Consider the following 20,122-nt stretch of genomic DNA (forward strand, 5'->3'; position numbering starts at 1 on the left):
CAACCACAGCGTGCGGACATGCCCCCGCAGCCTGTCCATTCAGCGCTTAAAGGGCAACGTTACCATGCTCACCAATGAACGAATTGATTATTAACGCCTAATAATTGTTCACCAGGTATCCAGTAGCCGTCTTGTACGTGGATAGATAGACCTCCACGGAAAGTCAACTTTGCGCAAGAACAGGTCATAGGACAGGCAAGCACATCGGTCCGTGGTTACCTGACAACACAAAGTAGAGAGAAAAAACTTATAAAGAACTGGCCATCCACCCTGGCTTAGGTTGACTTGTTGCTGGATAAGGACCAGCCGTCCATAGATTTCATCTGTAACAAGTTGCTTTCATTGGAGTAGGACAGGTTGATTGCTCAACCTAACATCCTTTGTGCTAATTACTCTCCATATATCCATATATATATATATATATATATATATATAGTAATGCTAAACTAAGCGTGAGTGTAGAATAGCTTATTCTACACCCCAATAACGGTACATATAAAATATGGTAACACACTATGTAAAATATGGTACATACAAGAGGCGGTCCTTTGTTGACGACCGAGCTTATAAAACACTGAGTATCATGATTCAATGATAGATATGGTCAGAGGGCAAGTAGAATAAACCCTGACGTTAACATGGTTTGCGCACTTAAATCTAAATTGCTTGTATCCTCAAGGTATGCACACTTAAATCTAAAATTGCCTGTATCCTCAAGGTCAAGATGCCCTGTTTCAGTTAAACTTCGGAAAACCTTACCCGCTCCGCAACTCGCGAAGATTCGATTTATTCCAGCAATCCAAATAAACATGTATACTTCATCTTTTTAGGAAAAAAAATTTGAGCCTGTATAAATAGAATCTTCACGGCAATGTCGACCGACATACAACAAAGTACCAAATAAACCGTAGTTCAAAAGCACGCATGACCAAGTACCAAGATGCAGGTACCAACATGCCCGCCCGTAGGCACTAGGACGAACAAAAGGACTAATCCGATGGCAGCGTCGGAGGAGTAGGGGGCGTCAGGTTGATAGCAGAGTTGCGGATCTTGGAGATCATCCCGTCGATGGTGTCAACATCAGCGGCTTTAGTCCAAGGGCTGTCCTCAATCACATCGACAAGGAAGATTGCCAGCCTAAGGCTGCTGTAGTGATCCTATTATGAATCACACAAGATTTTATGAAATTTGTTCTTAAAGAAAAAAAGGAACTGACTAAAACCACATCGCTCATTTTACCACTATGAGTACACTCATCCAATCGGGATACCCCCAAGATTTTTGCAAGCATGGTCTTTTGGCATAGATATTATTTATCCAGCAAAAAGGATGCTGGATTAGATTTAGCTTCAATCTCAATGTAGTTCATTCTAGCAGTGGCTCACTTGGCCGAAGTTATCCCGCAAAAAATGCTTGCTAAAAGTAAGTAGTCTCCAACCAACCACACATGAACTCGAACTCTTCTAATTATACTAGCATGATACAAATTAATTCTACTCAAATATGGACGAAACAAAGAGTTGTTAGCCATATCGCTCTTCGCTGTACAGGATTCCATTCTCAATACGGCGAAGAAGATAAGCTCTCCCAAGTGGCCACCTGTGGGTAAGCGATATCAGAACACAGATACTGAAGAATTAAATTGTTTCTTCAACTATACAAATTACCTGTTTAACTTTCCACTAGGAGTAAACTTGTCGATGTTGATAGTTCTGGTTGTCTTTTCAGATTTGCGACCTCTCTGTGTTTTCATGTCGAACTGAATTGGATGTACAAATAGGACAATAAGCTACAATCAAAGGGCTTGTTTGGGACTACTCCGCTTCACCAAAATCAGTTTCGCTCCACTAAATTCACTTTGGAGCAGTTTCACCCAGAAGTTGTAGCGCTACCAAAAAGAATGTTTGGCTTCCATCTAGCTCCAGCTTCAAGAATGAGAAATTTGGTGGAAATGATCTATTTGATTGGTCGAGGGGGGAAACGAAGGGGTATCCACTTACTGGTGGCAGTGGTGGGTAATTTCCACCCAAATCCAGCTTCTAGAGTTTTTTGGAGCACCTCCTGAAGAGCTTCATAAAAAACTGGGAGTTGTGCCCCGGATTCTAGTTTTTTTGTGGACTGGCATATCGTGGAGCTACCCCGTTTAGCTTGTGTTTTCTGAAGCGGAGCTGAATTTTAAGAAACAGAGCAGTCCCAAACAGGCTCAAAATGTCAGCGTGAATTTTACAAAAACTTCATGCATTTATTTGCACTGAACCTTTAGGTTTATCACTGTTGACATCTGGTTGTAGTCCTCCGGTAGGCCCAATTTCTGTCTCTCTAGTATATGCTGACCACACATATCAAGCAGTATACCACCAAACTAACAAAAAAACATGTGTGTTGTTAAACAACATCACGCAAATTACCAGTTCCTGCAGGTGGTGACCAGATGAGGCCTACTGGTCATCAGTGATACCATATCTGATTTTCTATGCTATGTATCTTTGTAAAAAAATATGAGATATGTATCTTAATATTTGTGTTTGAGTTGGAGGAAAAGTCCTATGTCATCCCTTTCCCTTTTCTTTCGGATCATGCCATCATGGCCGATGTTCAGCGGATGGCCGATGCTCCGGAGTCATGGTGGAAGTTCTTCATGCATCTAGAGTAGCAGCATCCCATGATCTTGGCAAGTAATGGAGACTCCCAAGTTTGGGTAATGCAACAGTTGCGATCGATAACATGAGGGGCAGATCGAGAACGATGCTTCACAAAGCACTAAAGGGGCAAGGGAGCAGCTCAACCACACACTCTCGAAACAGGCTTTCGCCCCCCTTTGTAAATAAAGGCACAAACCGAACAAGGTACACGGTCAAACGATACATAGTGGTGAGGTGACCCTCTTACAAAGCAGATCCTAGGCTACCCGGATCACGAAGCAGACCAGCAACTATGCTACTGAAGGAGAACATAAGGAGAATGGAGCACAACCACACAACACCCTAGGACACCTAAGCTCCTAGACAACGCCCCCAAGAGAGAGAACGGCGCAGAGCGTCATTGCTGCCTAGCCCCACGGGCAAGGGTCTTCACCCGGAACTCTAACGCGGCGAGGAGGTCCACGGCGACGTCTTCAAGAAGAGAGCGGCGCCCGCAAGCGTCATCGTCGCCGGCGCAAAAGCGCGGAGCTTTCGCTTGGCACCCCACCATAAGTCACCGAGGCCCTAGGGCAAACGCGGCGTTCCCAGACCCCAGATCCAGATCTAGGCGACGTCCAGCAGAGGATGCGCCCGAGCCACCAACTGCTACCCCTCTCGTCGCCCGCACAACCAAGAAGGGAGCCACCACCACCGACATGGCGCCTGCCGGAGAGCCAACCATGTGAACCACCATCCGGAGCCGCCGCTCCGGCATCCAAGTCCAAGACCTCACCCACCGCCCACGCCATAGAGTACCAGCCACGGTAGGAAGAGCGAAAGTCCACATCTTTCACTCCTAGCCCGGCATGAGCCACGGAGGCTGGGCCGACGCCACCATAGTAGGGGCCCCAACCCTTTGTCCCCAGCCAATCCCGGTGGACTGGGGGGGACACACCTCCATGATTCCCGAAGGCCATCGCCGAGTAGACTCAGACAACGCCATGTACGTGGCCCTCGACTCCGTGTTGCCTGATAATACCATGAAGTCCCGACCACCACCAACGACCACCGTACCCACGGAGGGAGGGACTCGCCGCCCGTGGCTACATCCCGGATCGAGCCCAATCTCACGTACCCGGAGCGGCAACTCCGACACGCCTCGGGCCCCGATCAGATCCTCCCGAGCACGCGCCCTCGATCATAGCCATTCTAGACTAAGGAGAAGGAAGATCACATCCGCCACGCTGCGCTGCCGATGGGGCATGACCACTAGAGACGCCGCCGTCCCCATCGACCCGCTCCACCCGCACCCCGATCGGCCATACCGCCGGACCCTCCCGACAGAGCACACCACCACGCCGCACCACCACCAGCACCCGAAGCCACCGGCGACGACCGGCCCGCGTCGCCCACGAGACGGCGGCCAGACGAGCCCCTGATGCAGATCCCACAAGGTCCATCGCCGCCTCCCCAAGCATGCCCCGCCGCGCCACCCCGGGAGATCCAGCAGCCGCCAGCAACAACTGTCACCACCGAACCTCACCGGACTACCACGGCCGGCCGCCACCGCCGTCCAGGACCCGCAGCGGCCGCCGGCCCCATGCCGCCCACAACTCCCAGCGCCAGATCCGGGCGCGGGAGCAGCAAGCGTGCCCCTCCAGCCAGCAGCCTGACGCACCGCGGAAGCCATCAACCGTCGTCGTCGGAAGGGCACCCGCCGCGACCCACCAACCGCGGCGCCCTGGCCCGTGGAAGCGGCCCGCACCGGCGCCACACGCGAGGGGACGAGAGGGCCTGCCGGCGCCGGCGCCTGCCAGGCTTTGCCTGGGCGTGCCCTGTGGCCTCGGCGGGGGAGGAAGGGAGGGAGGAGACCGGCGGCGGCTAGGGTTCCCTCCCCGTCGCCTGCGGGGGCGACACGGGAGGGGTGGGTCGGGCAACTCGCAGCCTCCAGGTCCAGCCACATCACTTAAGTTGGTAATTTTGCAGTTCGCTCTACCATACACGATGAGCTTGGCAGTGCATCAAGAAATAAGAGAAGGATGTTCCTACAAGCCTCCTCAGAGCTCAGCGACTCTCGGCCGTTGGATCGGTTCCCTTGATGGATCTTGGGCTGTCGGATGGACCGTGTGGAAGACCTCGGCCGTCGGATCAAAAAAAGTTACTACTGGAATGAATAGTTAGCGTCTCGTTCATGCCACCGCACGTAATTACGTTGCCCCGCCGAGGGCATTTTCGTCATTTCCCTTCTTGGGGGTATAAAAGGGGCCACGCCAGTGGTGAAACCCTAGCCGCCTCGCTCCCTTTCTCGCGCGTCGCCGCCTGCCTCCTCTCCTCCCCGCGACCCCGCACCACGTCTTCTCCCAGGCGCCCACTCGCCCCGCCCCCGATTGAACCCTAGTCGCACTCCTCGCTGGCCATCCTCCCCGCCCACGGCCGCCACGCGCATCGCCGCCAGAGGGCGCCGCCGGTTGTGGGCGCGCCTCCGCGGATTCGCGCCGCGGTTGCCGGAGGCGTGGGCGCCGCGGGTCAACCTCCTCGGGGACGATGGGCGTGGCCCCGCCGTCCCGCCCTGCCCGCCGTGGCTGCCATGTACGAGCTCGAGCTCGACTGGGGAGCAAGGGGCTGCCCCGCCCGTCCCGCTCGCCATGGTCATGGCCATGGCCGATGACCGCGGCCCCGCCCGCCGCGGCGGCCATGGACGAGCTCGAGCTCGATGGGGGAGCAACGGGGAGAGGAACGTGAGGCTATGGGGGAGTAAGAAGATGGCCCCCTCGTTCTTGCCGTCAGTTCGTCGCTCGATCTGTGCCAGCCTGCTGCGTCAAATGTGATGGATTCGTTGTGCGACGCCGGTGTTCCTTGTTCTTGCCGTCGTTGCGCTAGATCTGATGGTGCGTTCATCAATTTGTGGGTAGGCATTTATTTTCCCCCGTTCTTGGTCATTCCCTGCAGCTTAACCGTGATTTTGTCTCTGATTTTTTTGCGGATTGATCCATCGTTTGCAGGTGCTCGTTCTTCTCGTCAGTTCGTCGCTCGATCTGTGCCAGCCTGCTGCGTCTTCATCCAGGGATGTGCAGGTCGACTGCTTTTCCTCTCCTTCTTTGTGCTTCTCTTCTTTCCAGACCTAGGGTTACATTTGTGAAGTAGTGTATATTCCTTGTCTTTTCTATATGAGTACGCTGCTAGATTCGGTCTATTGTGTGCAGGCTGGCCAATGAGAGGCAAAGGGTATTATTCCCTGGTTGGATTTATGTGGTGTCCTATCTTCCTTAATTCCTGGATTATAGGTGTGTGCTTCTTGTTCCTTGTCTGGATCGTGCTAGGCCCTAGTTTTTTTTTGTTCATTTGCACATGATTCTGGGTGCTTTTGTTCTTTTCTTTGTTTTGTTTACTATTTATTTTTGGCTTTATACCAATAGCCTGCTGGTTTGTCGGTTGGTCCTGCTCGTCCTCTGTTGTGATATTGAGGCATGTAGGCTTCAATTTACTGTTGTCCATTTGAGTTAGGCTGCTTAATTTAGGTTTGTTTACTAAGTTAATTAGATTTCTAATTTAGTGATTATACCTCCTTCGTTTTTTATGGAATTTGGATATACGTGCCTTTGCTACCTATTCAGTCAATGCTCTGCTCAGTTTTAATTTCTTTGGGCGTGTGCTTTATATAGCTTTCTGGTCTCTCCTTCCGGCCTACCATACTGTTTTATAATTTGTCTCTCTTCACAAACCTAGGCTTAGTCAGTGTTATACCGTACTAGATTATGTGTTCTGCCCAGCAGCGTATTTATCTGTGCTTCTTAGTTTGTCCAGAGAGTCTGATTAGAGAAAGGTCAGTTCACCTCTGTAGCTTTTGTTGTTTAATTAGTCAGCATGTGCAGGTTCATATAGCAGTACACATGTGTGAATAGAAACTCTTCATGCAAGGTGGCAGTAAAAGGCCTTTCGATTTTACCTTAGGCACTACAAGCAGCCAATAGATAGGCCCATTGCTTGCATGATGATAAATTTTGCCCACAAGAATGTCCTAACAAATCTTATCTTTGATTGCAGCTAAAAGAGAGCTGACTAGGCCCGCCTGGGAGAGCAGGTAAGCACATTCATGTCTGGTGTGTCAGATCTGCTAAATTGAACTCTTGCACTTAAAGATAGATTTCCATGTATTATTACTTTGGACTGACAGCGAGTTCATAAATTGTTGCTCTGTAGTGATAATACTCTTAGATTATTTCAGCCTTATTGATTTGAATGCTGAAATATCTTTCTGACCCTATACAAAAAATATTGTTTTGTGTAAATAATGCATCACATATTTTTTACTGTTGGAAAATGAATTATTTATGTATAGTTACTACCGAATTATATCAGAATAATAAATCTATCACTCGCTCCAATTATTTGTAATTCTGGGTTAGGCTTTTCTTATCTAAACTACTTGATGTGACAAAATATCTTAAACAAGCTCTGTGATTTGTATGCTCTCTTATATTATCAAAGATGATTGCACTTATATGATATGTTTGATAGTTCCTATATACTCCGAAAGAAAAAATAGCTGATGTTCCGCTCCCTGCAGGCCTCCACTCGCGTCGCGCCCTTTCCTCTCCCTGCCGCCTCGCCTCTCTTCCTGCCTGCTTGTTGCCCCGGTCGTCTTTGATGGTGCTCCTAGATGTGCTATACATCACCTCCTCATCTCCTTGGCCACTTCGGTGCCCATGGCTTTCGTGCTCGTCGGCGGGATGGTGCAAGGCGCAACTCCGACGTGGTTCCTCACTGGTTGGATGGCGTTCAGGCGCAACCCCGGTGCCCTCTGAGTACTGCCTCGGCTACAACCTCCCTCTGTGAGCTCCATCTTCCCCTGCTCTGCTTCGGCTACTATATGGGACATGGACAAGGCTATGATGATCAGTTATGGCTGATATAGGCATGCTCTCAAGCAGTCGAGGCACTCTCGTTTCTTTGAGCTGTTTTGATCACGTTCTTATTTTAGTGGCTCTGTCCTTGGATGGTCATTTCTAATGAGTGATAACCAGGGCAGGTAAACCCTCGTAAGAACATATTGATCCGGTGATCCATCCAGAAATCCAGAAATAAGAGAAGGATGTCTCACCGAGCTCTCACAGCGATTAGGGACTCTCGGCCGTCGGATCGGTTTGCTTGATGCGATTCTGGGCGACGGATCTTGCTCCGGATTGTTCTCGCCATCTCGGCCGTTGGATCGAGCCTGAACTCCTGCAGTAATGAATAGTTACTCCCAAAATGAGATATCTCGTGCCACCACGTTTGAATCACGTGCCCCATCGGTCGGAAGCCATTCTTGCTAGGGCGATGATGATTAGCCGTGGGTATCAAGTTGGGTCCTCCCTCTTGTCTCTAGAATCCTTTTTGATCCTGTGATACTTATTGTTCTGCCCTTTGGATGGTCATTCTTATTGAGTGATAACCAGGGCAGCTCCACTGTATAAACAGATTGATCTGGTGATAAGAGATGATGGGGGTAGATTATATGATCGAGGAAAGGAAAATCTGAGCCCATATGCATTGAATCCTAAACCCTTTTTATTCGCACGTGCCCCACCGGTCGGAAGCCATCCTTGCTAGGGCGATGATGATTCGCTGTGGCTGAAATAAGTGTGCCTTTGAGCAATCAAGGCACCTGTGGGTATCAAGTTGGGTCCTCCCTCTTGTCTCTAGAATCCTTTTTTATCATGTGATACTTATTGTTCTGTCCTTGGATGGTCATTCTTGTTGAGTGATAACCAGGGCAGCTCCACTGTATAAACAGATTAATCTGGTGACAAGAGATGGCGGGGGTAGATTATATGATCGAGGAAAGGCAAATCTGATCCCACTATGCATTGAACCCTGAACCCTTTTTATTTGTATTTAAAGGTGTTGCTTATTTATGCTCCAGTGTTTATAGCCGTCTTATGTGAATATTTCTTCTCTCTCATACCTTTATTGCATATAAGTTGTTCTTGACTTTTATTGTTTGTTGTTGGTCCTTGATTTCATCTGGTTAAGAGTAAGCAAGTTGTCGGTTCAATGGCTTGTTTTAATTTGTTGATAAACCAGCAGAAACCACAGTGTCATGTTTCTAATAACAGCGTCTTTAGGCTGGTTAATGTTTGTATTGGAGACCACTACCTTTTATTTCGCTTGTTTCTTACCATCTTCCTTGCTTCTCTGGCTGTTTCACGGTTGGGACGGTGGCATGGCGTTGGGGCTGTCTTGCGGGTCGGCCGGAGAGGGAGCACACCGAGTGGGCTTCTAAGATGGCTGAGGTGATTATTTGCTCCCTTGTTTGTCTTTCCCTTTGTGATGTGTATGTGCTCATCAAGGGCTTTGTTGTTTTTTAGGGATTTGTCTAGGGTTTCCTGGTTAATCCATTCTGATTTTGGTCTGCTCATGCTCTTGGCTTCCATGGGCCATCGTCCACTCTATGTCACGCGGTGGCCATGGTCGGAGATCTGACCGTTGCTCCTCTTGCCTTGCAGGTCACCAGCTACAGCTAGCCCAACGTCATACAGGTGTAACAAGGAACACATACGAGGAGTGGACGATGCCAGAGGTGAGGTTCTACTGTGGAGTGCCAGGTTGGTTGCCATGGGAGGATCTGGCTAGCTTTGGTGAGTGTGCTTAGGATCAATGACTTGCATTTTTGTAGTTCTCACGATCTGATTTTGTGTTCTTCCTTGTGCTCTAGCTAAGGAAGGAAGGGTTAAAGGAACTTGAAGCAGACATTGGTTGTGGTCCTCTGGAGTTGGTACATGATTTGCTTAATATTATCGGTAGCATCCTGTTTTATCTACAAATTTATGATGACAATGAATCTCATTATACTCACTTTTCCAGTGAGGCCAATCTTCAGATCCTATTTACTGTCGTGGAAAATGCATCCTCTGAGATCGTCTGATCTAACTGCATTATAGAGAAATCACCATGCTTAGAACCAGGCAGGAGCTTACCTCATGCTGGAAGAACTTGGAGGAGCGGAAGGCCAATGCCTCGCTTCGTCTGAGTCCTTGTAGGCTTGTAGATCCTACATGAGCTTCTTCCTGTGCCGGCATCCGCTTCATCACGCGACGCCGCTTTGTTGTCGCTGATGCTCATGGGGCAAAGAATGTCATTCTTATCCTAAAGATTAGTAGATTATCAAAAACAAAACGCCCCTAGACTGTATTAGTATTATGTGGCTAGAGTGCAACTTTGAAAAGGCCAGCCTTGCTCCATCTGATTGTTGATTTATATATTTTCCTCTAGAAATGAAGAAGCTTATTTTATGTTTTGTAGCCACCACCCAAATTGACTGTTTCATTAGTATTTTGCATGCCTTGTTATTATAGGTTTGTAAAAATGCAGTCTGTGAGATAGTACTTCCTTTCATTTATTACCAAGCTTTGATTTTTTCTGTGCTTGGATTATAAAGTGGACGTGTAGTAAATTTGAATTGCACACCTACGAGTTGATTCTTCTAGGGACTAGATTGCGTACTTAATTCAAAAATTAATTTAGTTCATCTTTAAAAGGGATAATCGCATATTTAAAAAACTAGTCAATGCGTACGTGCAATGCACATTAATTTGGAAGTATATCAAGTGGATGCGGATATTAAGTAGGATATTATTTGCGTGTTATTATATTTGGCATGAAATTAATTACACGCTAAACGTGTTGAGCGCTCGACATTGAAGCAGTCTAGGTCGTTGGATTGACATGATTTGATGGCCGAGATTAATTGGATCTGCCCCTTTGGGTCTTTTTATATTGCTATAGATTTATTTTTCTAAACAAGCTTTCAGTTGCGCTTCACAAATATGTTGCTAGCTGAGGTTTAGAATTTATTTGGCAGAAACTGTTCTAGGATTACTATTGTAGTATCTCTGTGAGGAACTTCTGTTAATATTCGATAAGTGCCAACAAATGTCCAAGTATTGTGGGTTTAATTTCCTGGCAAGGAACTTTATGCTTGCAAAACCTAGCTACTTTCATTCATTCAGCCACTTTTACCTTCATTGACAATTTTACTTTGCGTCAGTTAAATCTTGACATACTTTAACACTAATCTGAAGGAACAAACTCGAAGTAACTTCCGTTATTGCTATTTGCCTCCCCAGTTGCAGTTGCACGGCCAGCCGCCGATTTTGGGATCTTGCCAGATATGTTGATGTGTTCTTCTGTAGGTACTTGTTTGTTTTGTCCGTCTAAATTCTGGTTACCTGCAGCTCATCTGTAATTTTGAGTTTTGTTTTCTTGCAGGTTCGTCCATCGTTCGCACGTGCTCGCTGTTCTTGTCGGTTCGTCGTTCGATCTGTGCCAGTCTGTTGGGTCTTCGTCCGGTGCTTTGCAGGTCGACCCCTTTCCAAGGTTTACGAGTCGACAAGTCGACGAGTCGTTCCGAGGTAGAGACTCATAGACTAATCGAGACTAGTGCTAGACTAGTCGACATGGTACTGTAGTACTCAGCTACTAATACCTAGTGGTAGTATGTAGTATATACTAAGTTACTAACAGTACAGTATGCAATAAAACCAGCCACTGTCTAAATCATTGAGCTATGCAGTGTTCTGGGCCCAAGTGGGTATGGAATAGGACCAGCCACTGTCTAAATACTAGCCCAGCACCACGCATCACCCCCCAGCTGGCCCATTTGGGCCCAAATGGCCAGCCTACTTAGCCCCCAGCCACTGGAACCCTAGCTCCCGACCTCTCCAATCGCCGCCGCCAGCGCCATCACGCACGAGAGCATGCGCGCACGCGACCCGCGCCTCCTGCCGCCGGTCCCGGCCGCTGCCGCCGGCGAGCCCGCCGACCACCGCCATGGCTCCTCCTTTCCTCTCCTCTCTCTCTCTCTTCCTTCTCTCCCGTCTCAAGGCCGCGTGCCCCTACGGGTCACGGCCATGGCCGCCGCCTGAGCACGAGCTCCGGCCGGCCGCCGCACCTGGCTGCGCCATCCGCCGTCCTTGCGGTGGGTGGCGGCGGCGGCAGGGCAGTGGGTGCTGGCGGCGCCTCGTCCCAGCTGAGGCAGCTCTCTTTTTTGAGTCGCTCGACTCATATATGTCGACTAGTCCAGACTAGTCGTCGACTAGTCCATCCACGGCTCGACTCGTATTTGTAGTCTACACGAGAAAATGAGTCGACATCCACTCTGCGACTCGTAGACTAGTCGAGCGACTAGTCTAGACTAGCCGGTCGACTCGTAATCACTGCCCCTTTCTCCTCTTCTTCTCTGCTTTCTAGGCCTAGGCATATGTTTTTGCGGCCATGTGGTTTGCCTAGCTTGCCTGTCTGGAGCTGCTGTTGTACTCAGTCTATGTCTGCTTGTTGTTCCTGTTGGTGTGCAGGCTGGTCAATGGGTGTGCCTGTTTCTTGTACTCTTATTGTCGGAAGACTAGATAGAGTCCAAGAGTATTATTCCTTGCTTGTATTTTTGTGGCCTCCTTTTCTTCCTTGCTTGTTTTTTTTCTGGAATACAAATGTGATTTTTGTTCCTTCTCTGATTTTTTGTACCTTTAGCTATGTCCTAGAAGCAACCTATTGATGTGTTTGTTGGTACTGCTTGCACGTGTGGTGCTGTTGGGGATATCAAACAAGCCAATGTCATTGCAGATATGATTTGTAAAAAAATATTCATTGGAGTGTAGCTAGAGTAGTGTGCTGTCAGTATGATGCAGTCGTTTATATAATCTGAGCTCTGCCTGTGGTGCATGCATTGTATGATTGTTGTATATGTGTGCAATTTAGTGAGTGAGTTATAGTTTATTCAGGTTAGGTTCAGCATTATAATAGGAGCCAGATTTTAGTCCTATTTAGCTTAGGTCTGAGCATTATAATAGGTGGATTTGCCGCTTTTAAATATTTCTACTATGATCTATCTTGTCTTTCTAGGCTAAAACTACTTTCTGCTATATCAGATTTTATATTAGCATTACCAGTAGAAGTCATGGTTGGATCAATTTCTTTTTGCACTGAAAATTTGCGTGTCAACTTCTTTCTCCCTAACCTATTTGTTGTTTGCCAATGCCCCTGACTTTCTAATGCTGATATAATTGTTGCATGCTGGCAGGTTGCACATCATTACAAATTCTACATGATCAATGCGCTTATCTGTGAATGAGCACAAGAGGAAGACAAAGGAAGAATACATGCAATTAACAATACAAATGGGGATTAATCTACCCTAAGTAAAGACTGGATGTTCTTTTTATGAGGCTATATTTATCCCTGTAGGATGTTCCCTATAACTCCGAAATCTGAAGGTATGGTGGCATTGAAACAGTTACCTATCTCCATTTCTATTAGTGCCATGCCATATGGTTGTGAATTGAAATGACCGATGTTTCATTACTTCTTGATTATTGACCGCTTTTTACATTGGCCAGTCGTATAGAAAGGTTGTACTTACATTTTTTTATATGGAAAATGTCAAAGAGTTCGCTTAAAACTGGCATGACCTACATAAGAAAGATAAGATGGTGCATTTGCTTTATTTTAAAAATACACCGATCACAAATATTTACAGATTTCTTATCAGTATTTTGCATAATTGTGTTCTCTAACTGATCTGGTATTTCATTTTTATCATGATACTTTGCAGATACAAATTAGTAATTATCAATTGATATTTAACATCACATTTGGTAGTGGAAGATTTAGTAAAATAAGGTTGGTACATTTCATTGATCAGTATCTGGTGTTTTTCGACCACATTAGTTAGTAGTTTTTTTAGTTTTGGTTTATTTTTGTTCCAGTATACTTAAAGTGCTGGTATTTGCTTCTGAAAATGGCTTTGGTAACATTGAAATATATCTTTGACTTGTGACTATGTATTAATTATTTATGTGCTGTGAATTGAGTGTCAATGTGTTTTATAGTACTGCCAGGTTAGAGTTTGGTGCCAGGGTCGTTGCTGGGTGTGTGGCTACTTCTCCTTCGGATTCGGCTACTGTCTCAGGTGCTCAATGTACTACTGTAATACATGCACTGCAGCTACCAATCTTCGTTTTCTTAGTAGTATTGATGTGTTATTTCCTTCGAACTGTCTTGTTGAGATTGCCTCCTCCATTTGGAGGTATCTCTTTCTTGGTTTGTTGTGGATCCATGATATTTTAGTGATTATAACTGGTTCATATAGACGGCCAACTGTAGTTGCCATTGTGGCTGGTGGGGAATTTAATGATAGCTGCATTTTAGTTCTCTATGTGCCTTGACTAAAATAGTAAGAGATGATTCTGAACCAAAGGATCGGTTCCTCAATTCCCCACTTCGTAAAATTGTTCAGTTAGACCACCGGTTACCTGAAGAGAATGCTTCCCTGTTCACCTTTCATACCAAACGTCAAACAGTGGCATTATTCCTTTTTTGATTTATATGTATGGAATCAGTGACGACCAAAGCACGCAAATTTACTGTCCTAAGTATAAGTAATGTATCTGTTTGGTTTGTTTGCCTACACGACATGCATTCTATAAGGTGCACGTCTCTTTGGTCGCTGATGTTATATATGTTTACTCAAATAATCATGAGAGTTAATGTCCGAGTAAATGTTCATAAGAGGATATAATGTGAGTATACATGTTAATATTATTGTATTGTTTCATCAGATTTGTTTGCTCAAACGATCCAAGAATTGAATGAACAATTGTAATGAAGGACCCCTCTCTCCACTTTGAAAAAAATACTCTTCCTATTAATTATGATATATACCTCCTTGATGTGCCTTCCTATTTTCCTAGCATGTGCCATTTAGTTCCTTAATTTTTTCTGCTCTGCAATTTAACTTTGTGTGTCTGATTAAGCTTTGCAAATTGTTTTTTACTGATAAACAATGAAACCTTCCTTACACAGGTGGTTCGCTACAAGCTTTAATAATAAATTTCCTTTGGATGGTTCACATTTTAGTTGAGAAACAACTGTGGTGACACAATGGCCGCATGGAGGTGGCTGCATTGTCGACAACGGTGGAGGACAAGTACTGAATTTATATTCTTGCACACCGAGCCACCCTCCTGGCATGTCCCTTATTTAAACGCATTGTTTTCATTTTTCATTTTCCATCTTGCTTTGCTCCAGGGGAAGAGATAATAGACCAACACATTTTTGTGGTGGAGCTCTAGGAACATTCTGTAGACCAAGTATTTGTTCTCGCAATTGCTGCTTTAAATTCATCTGGTGCTTTGGTTTGAGCTTCTTTAGTCTCCAAATTGTATGCAAGGCAGACATGTTCCATTCACATGGTATTCAATAGATAACCTTTTGCACATTTACTAATATGACACTTCACCTGCCTGCTTGCCACTAAAGCTTAAAATTTTCTCTTACATAAAGTAGTTCAGCATGAAGCAATAAAGGTGTTGTTTGCCCATGGAGCCCCATATATTTGGTCTCATTTCATGGCGAGTTTACATTGATCTATTTCATTCAATATAGATAACAAACTTTGTTGTTTATATCTATTGAGACATGCCTGCATTTCCCTTTATAGGTATTAGTTTCCTGATTGAGTTGGTCGCAGCTGTCGTCATGTTTTTAACCCTACTGCCCCAGTCATACTTCAGAATGTAGAGTCTTTTGTTCTTATATCTGTTTGACACATTTTTACATGCGCCTAATATCGATCCGTTTTCTTCATGCTGTACGTCTTTAGGTGACATATTTGCTGACTAACCTCTTACTGATAAATGACAATGCCTTCTTCATGCAGGAGACTCACCACTGATGGTCGATTGACGTCGAGACTCGAGAATCATTTGCTTCAGCCCTGATGACCAGTTATCCAGATGCCAAGATGTTTTGACGAAGTTTATATTGCTATGCCATATTAAAATAGTGCTCTTAGATTGGCTCAAACTACTACTATGGCCTGCTTGTGTTATGTCGTACTAAACCATCTTGATTCTCTTGGTAGTTTCGGCTGCATTTTCTACCACACTCCCCAAACTAATTTAAAGGAAACATACATGAGTTGCTTGATGTCAGTTTACTAATCTTGCCTTCTTGATAGTTCCTTTTTAGTCACTGTAGATATCAATTTTTGTAAAAATGTTGAGATATCCTCTCCAGGAATATGGTTTTTTCATCACTTTCAGGCCAACGTTACTCAACTTTTCTTTGAGCGACGAGGAACTTCAACCATTCTTGGCGAAGGACTGCTATCTGATTGTCACTAGCCCCCTGTGTAAATGCTTCGCTTTCAATATTTTGTACTATCTCGCTGCCCTATGTGCTACTCAAGCCTGATCTATTAAACATTACTTGGTTTATTCCTTTGTGCCGAGCTTGATGTGCCTCAGTTGTACTCTGTGATATGTACTTTGATTGGAAAATTCATGAGGTTAAAGATTTGCATTGCTTTTGGTGTTGAACTCATTGATTACATACTTCAGGGCGTGCTTCTTAATGATTTAGCATTACCTGCTTGATAAAAGGTTGGGACCGGCACCCTCGTGCCAAGGCGCGTTGCCGATCTAGTATATGTGCTACTAGGGAGAGAGCAGCGATGGAAGGTGAGATCGGTTGATGCCGTCCAAAAACAAGATGAAGACCATCCGAGTGACTGATGATATGGCCAGAGCCGGAGCAGGTGTTCATTAGTCTGAGAATGCCAGTAACAATGAAACAATGACATGTCCCATGATGGGGATCGGTGCACGGGCATCCAAGCAACTATTTAGCATCATGGCGAGAAAGATGAAGGTTATTTTTCAATCCGTATCCCAATCCCACCTGCAAACCAGTTCCAATCCTGTCTCTGTTCCATCGTGGTTGCTGCATAGATTTCTGTCGCGACAGCCCTCATCGACTTAGGGCAACTCGTGTTCTGGAGACCTTTTGACCCGGTTGAGAATGCGGATTGGCAGGAACTGCTTGACTGCATTGCATTGCACGAGCCTGATCTGGCGATTGGAGATGATCGCTCCAGACGGCATCTAGAGCCTTCTGGACAATTCTACACTAGATCCCTATACCAGGCAATTGCTTCTTCGCTTGGCCATGAGGCGCTCACCGCAATCTGGGAGATCCGCCTCCCTCTAAAAATTAGAATCTTCTTGTGGCAATGGTTTCAAGGTCGCCTCCCGTCCGGCGTGGAGGTTCTGAAGTGCAATGGTCCCGGTGATGGACGTTGCCCGCTTTGCGGGCCTGAAGAGGACTCGAACCATATCTTCTTCACCTGCGTGTCCGCGCAGTTCCTTTGGAGCTGTTTCCATGAAATAGTGGGTGGAAGCTGGGACCACAACAACTTCCCCGCTCTCTTCGCCGAACTCCAGGCGATCCCACCCTCGATTCGCCACATTAGGTGGCTGGCCATTGGGGTGCTTGCTTGGACGCTGTGGACCATTAGGAATAAGCTTTTGATTCAGCGTATTCCCCTTCGTTGTGCGTTACTTGCAGCTTTGGCGGCCGCTTAGCCGTCCCAGGGAGAGACGACATCACCTCCATCATCACCCAGTTTCATGCGATGGCTCTCCGGATGGCTCCATCGCTCCCCCCACCACCACCGAAGCCGGATTAGATCGTCGTCACCTCGTCGCCACCGCCGCCATCTTGGATGTGTTGTCTTGTCGTGCCCCTTGTTGGGCTTGTTGTGCTGTGCCCACAGCTGAACTTGGGTTTGTGTGTTTATTTGTGTGTGTGTTGGACCGTGCCTACGGTGGCGCTGTCTGTGTGTGTGTGGATTGTTCGGGTGATACCTTGGTACCTTGTGCTTGGTGGTTGCTTTATTTATAAAGCGGGGCGAAAGCCTTTTTCGGTAATCCTGGCTCTGTTCAGATCTTGTGTACCAAACACGGGAGTGAATGTTTCTCATAGTAGGGATCTCTCTATTAGCTACTCGTATGTTGTAACTTGTTGTCATATGCTACTCCCTCCGTCTCATAATATAAGAATGTTTTTTACATTAGTATAGCGTCAAAAACGTTCTTATATTCTGGGACAGAGGGAGTATAATATTAGTATCAGCTCCTGGGTTTTTTGGGGCCCTCCTCTATTAAAAAAAGTCATCTCACCCTGCTTTCCCATTTCCACCTCACATTTCCCATCAACCAAATGCCACATAATTCTTCAGCAAGTTCTTCATGCCTAAAGAAACTTAATATTACAAGGATACTAACCTCTGCAGCACTGGAGAAAGGTATGCCATTAACATGAGTGATGATGTCCCCAACCTTTATCTCGGAGTGTCCAGGTGAAGGTACTTCTACCTGAAGCAGAACCCGTAAGACACGAAAAAATACAGAACTCCTAATTTTACGGATCAATACTAGAAAGAAGCACAACAGAGAAAATTCATACCTTCTCCACTATCACACCAGAGATCTCAGGGAAATCATGATGTATCTTCTTAAGTACAGTAAGCTGTGCTTCGTGGAGAGTTTTAACTCTCAGTCCATGCAACGGTCGTATGACCGTCCTGCGTCATCAGTTAATTCGTTTTACTAATGAATGCTAGAAAGCGAAGCACAAATAAACAACATTTCTTACTAACTCGCATACAATATTTCAACGAAAGGCTCTAGGTTAACTGGAGTAATGAGAAGGTGGGAAAATGAAGTAGCCAAATAATTGGATAAATAACAGTTAAGCAAGAAGCGCATCAAATATACTCCATATAAAATGACAACACTGATGTTTTCCAACCATGACACAGGTATTTATCCTGCAGATAAATCTTTTCAATTTGCCCAGATTGACCATTAAAGGGCAACGAAATTCCTTTGAAAACTCAAATTATGGACTTGAAAATATAAATTAGTCAAGGAGGTCATATAGTCCTGCTATGTCTAAAAACATTGTGTACTGTAATGAAGAAACAGAGTTCTATTTCCGTGTTATGCTCAGTTGGTGGCTCAGTCGTCGAATTAATGGTTCAGAATCATTAATTTTTACACACCTGTTGGCCGTGTCTGAAAAATCGAAGAAATATCCACAAGGAGATTTACCAAAGAAATAGGAAGACTAACTCTAAAAATATGTGTGGGCTAGAAAATGAAACCTACTTAGTGTTCCTTTTAATGAAACAGAAATAACAAATACATACCCGAAATCATTGAAGTGCTGCACACACTTCAACACAATGAAACCTGGAATGAAAGGGGTTTCTTTCCTGTCATAGAAGTTCATGCCGATGATATTTCCATCAAAATCCACCAGAGGACCCCCAATACCTCTCTGCAAATAGTTGATCATTTGAAAGAAATACATTCATCACTGTGGCAAAGATCAAATGAAAAAGAAAATAACATATAGCACGAGTTCTAGCAGATTTATACCCGTTAAGCAGCCGACAAACTTCAACATGGACACTTAAGTGATGAATCTTGTTATTCACAGCATAGTAAAGTTACAAATTTAGTTTCTACACTAAAACATAACAGACCTTAGAAAATATAAAAATTGAAGCTGCCAGTTGGTTATGAGACTTGGCTATATACTGAAGTGAGAGAGTGAACAAACTGACGGTCATCTAGTTCAAACACCAGATAATAATCAAAAAATATTTTTTTTGCTGATTATTATGTAGAAGGATCCACAAATGGCTTCCGCCTTTGGAGAAAGAAGAAACCTTCAGTTTCTTATACAAATATAGTATGAGAAGATGTGCTTTGTTCTTACTGTGAAATTGTATTCGATTCACAGAAAGTTGAAACAAAAAATCTTCCTCCATGGTGTCCATGCATCTGGCTCTCCCAGACTTTAACAAATTAGGATAAGACAGTTTACTTCCAATGCCAGTTATGGATATACAATGAGGTCCTTAAACCTAAGATCAAAGTTGCTACAATTCTACGAATGCATTCCAAACAAGGCACAAAAAGAAGCAAATAACTAATAATTAATTTTAAGTAATTCTATAATTAGTGGTTCAGCCATCAATTTGCATAACGACTTCAGCTGTTTGAATTACCTTTGAAATCCTGCAAGACGACACAAGAAGTTCTTCACAATCAAGCTGGCTTCTTCTTGGGATTAGCTTTCCTGAAGCAACGTTCAAGCTCCACGGCTCACAAAGGCAGCCTAACGCTACAACATCTCTTGAATGGTACTCGTTAAAATTAAAGATTCTACTGTCCGCACTGAACTTTTTCGTAGCCAGCATTGAAGTTGAACGGACTTCCACCACACATATATTGTAACAAAAGTCCACATTTGATACCGAACCCTCGAATATTTCTCCACTTGCTAGGAATACATTGATCTAGAGGAAAATACCAGATAGCAGAATTTAATCTTCACTGTTTAAAAGAACACAATAATAACACCATAAAGAAAGGAAAAGAAGAATGCATTAACCTTGAGTTTATCAGCTATCTCATCTTGGTGTGGCAATTTAACTAAACTAGCAGATGTTACCACATGACCAACACCCTCCAGAAACTCAACAATTGTTCCAGAGCAAGAGAAAAAATTCCTGTCTTCTGCAGGGAACAGAAATCAAACTCATTGAGGTATAGCCAAGTTAATACTGACATAAATAATAACCCGCTGCAATAATGTTATGAGAAGGACTTCGG

General features: G+C 45.1%; 1 protein-coding gene and 1 pseudogene across 16 annotated transcripts; one reads left to right on the forward strand and one right to left on the reverse strand.

Moving 5' to 3' along the window:
- Nucleotides 1-1,523: 1,523 nt before the first annotated feature.
- The window catches only part of LOC119301613, a 30,819-nt pseudogene continuing 12,220 nt past the window's right edge, over nt 1,524-20,122 (reverse strand).
- On the forward strand, nt 4,928-15,888 carry LOC119301614. Of its 16 annotated transcripts, XR_005147089.1 has the most exons (15): nt 4,931-5,529; nt 5,624-5,695; nt 5,825-5,905; nt 6,666-6,702; nt 7,189-8,896; nt 9,110-9,241; nt 9,319-9,378; nt 10,730-10,795; nt 10,872-11,014; nt 12,679-12,871; nt 13,210-13,277; nt 13,487-13,566; nt 14,460-14,583; nt 14,685-14,848; nt 15,316-15,888. XR_005147089.1 is itself a non-coding variant. In XM_037578609.1 (5 exons), the coding sequence occupies exons 1-5, from the start codon at nt 5,449-5,451 to the stop codon at nt 7,424-7,426; spliced, it is 489 nt and encodes a 162-aa protein (XP_037434506.1). In that variant the 5' UTR covers nt 4,928-5,448; the 3' UTR covers nt 7,427-8,149. The 16 variants fall into 16 exon arrangements, 1 of the variants encoding a protein (XP_037434506.1); XR_005147096.1 differs by lacking the exon at nt 14,685-14,848 and having other exon boundaries at nt 4,930-5,529; nt 10,872-10,962; XR_005147099.1 differs by lacking the exon at nt 14,685-14,848 and having other exon boundaries at nt 4,930-5,529; nt 10,730-10,791; nt 10,872-10,962.

Source organism: Triticum dicoccoides, chromosome 5A, assembly GCF_002162155.2.
Source record: "Triticum dicoccoides isolate Atlit2015 ecotype Zavitan chromosome 5A, WEW_v2.0, whole genome shotgun sequence".
NCBI lineage: Eukaryota > Viridiplantae > Streptophyta > Magnoliopsida > Poales > Poaceae > Triticum > Triticum dicoccoides.

Coding starts and splice junctions, on each gene's coding strand:
- LOC119301614 (XM_037578609.1), top strand. CDS start 5,449: ATGGATTCGTTGTGCGACGCCGGTGTTCCTTGTTCTTGCCGTCGTTGC. Junction 5,510..5,623: donor TCGTTGCGCTAGATCTGATG/GTGCGTTCATCA, acceptor CATCGTTTGCAG/GTGCTCGTTCTTCTCGTCAG. Junction 5,696..5,824: donor CTTCATCCAGGGATGTGCAG/GTCGACTGCTTT, acceptor TATTGTGTGCAG/GCTGGCCAATGAGAGGCAAA.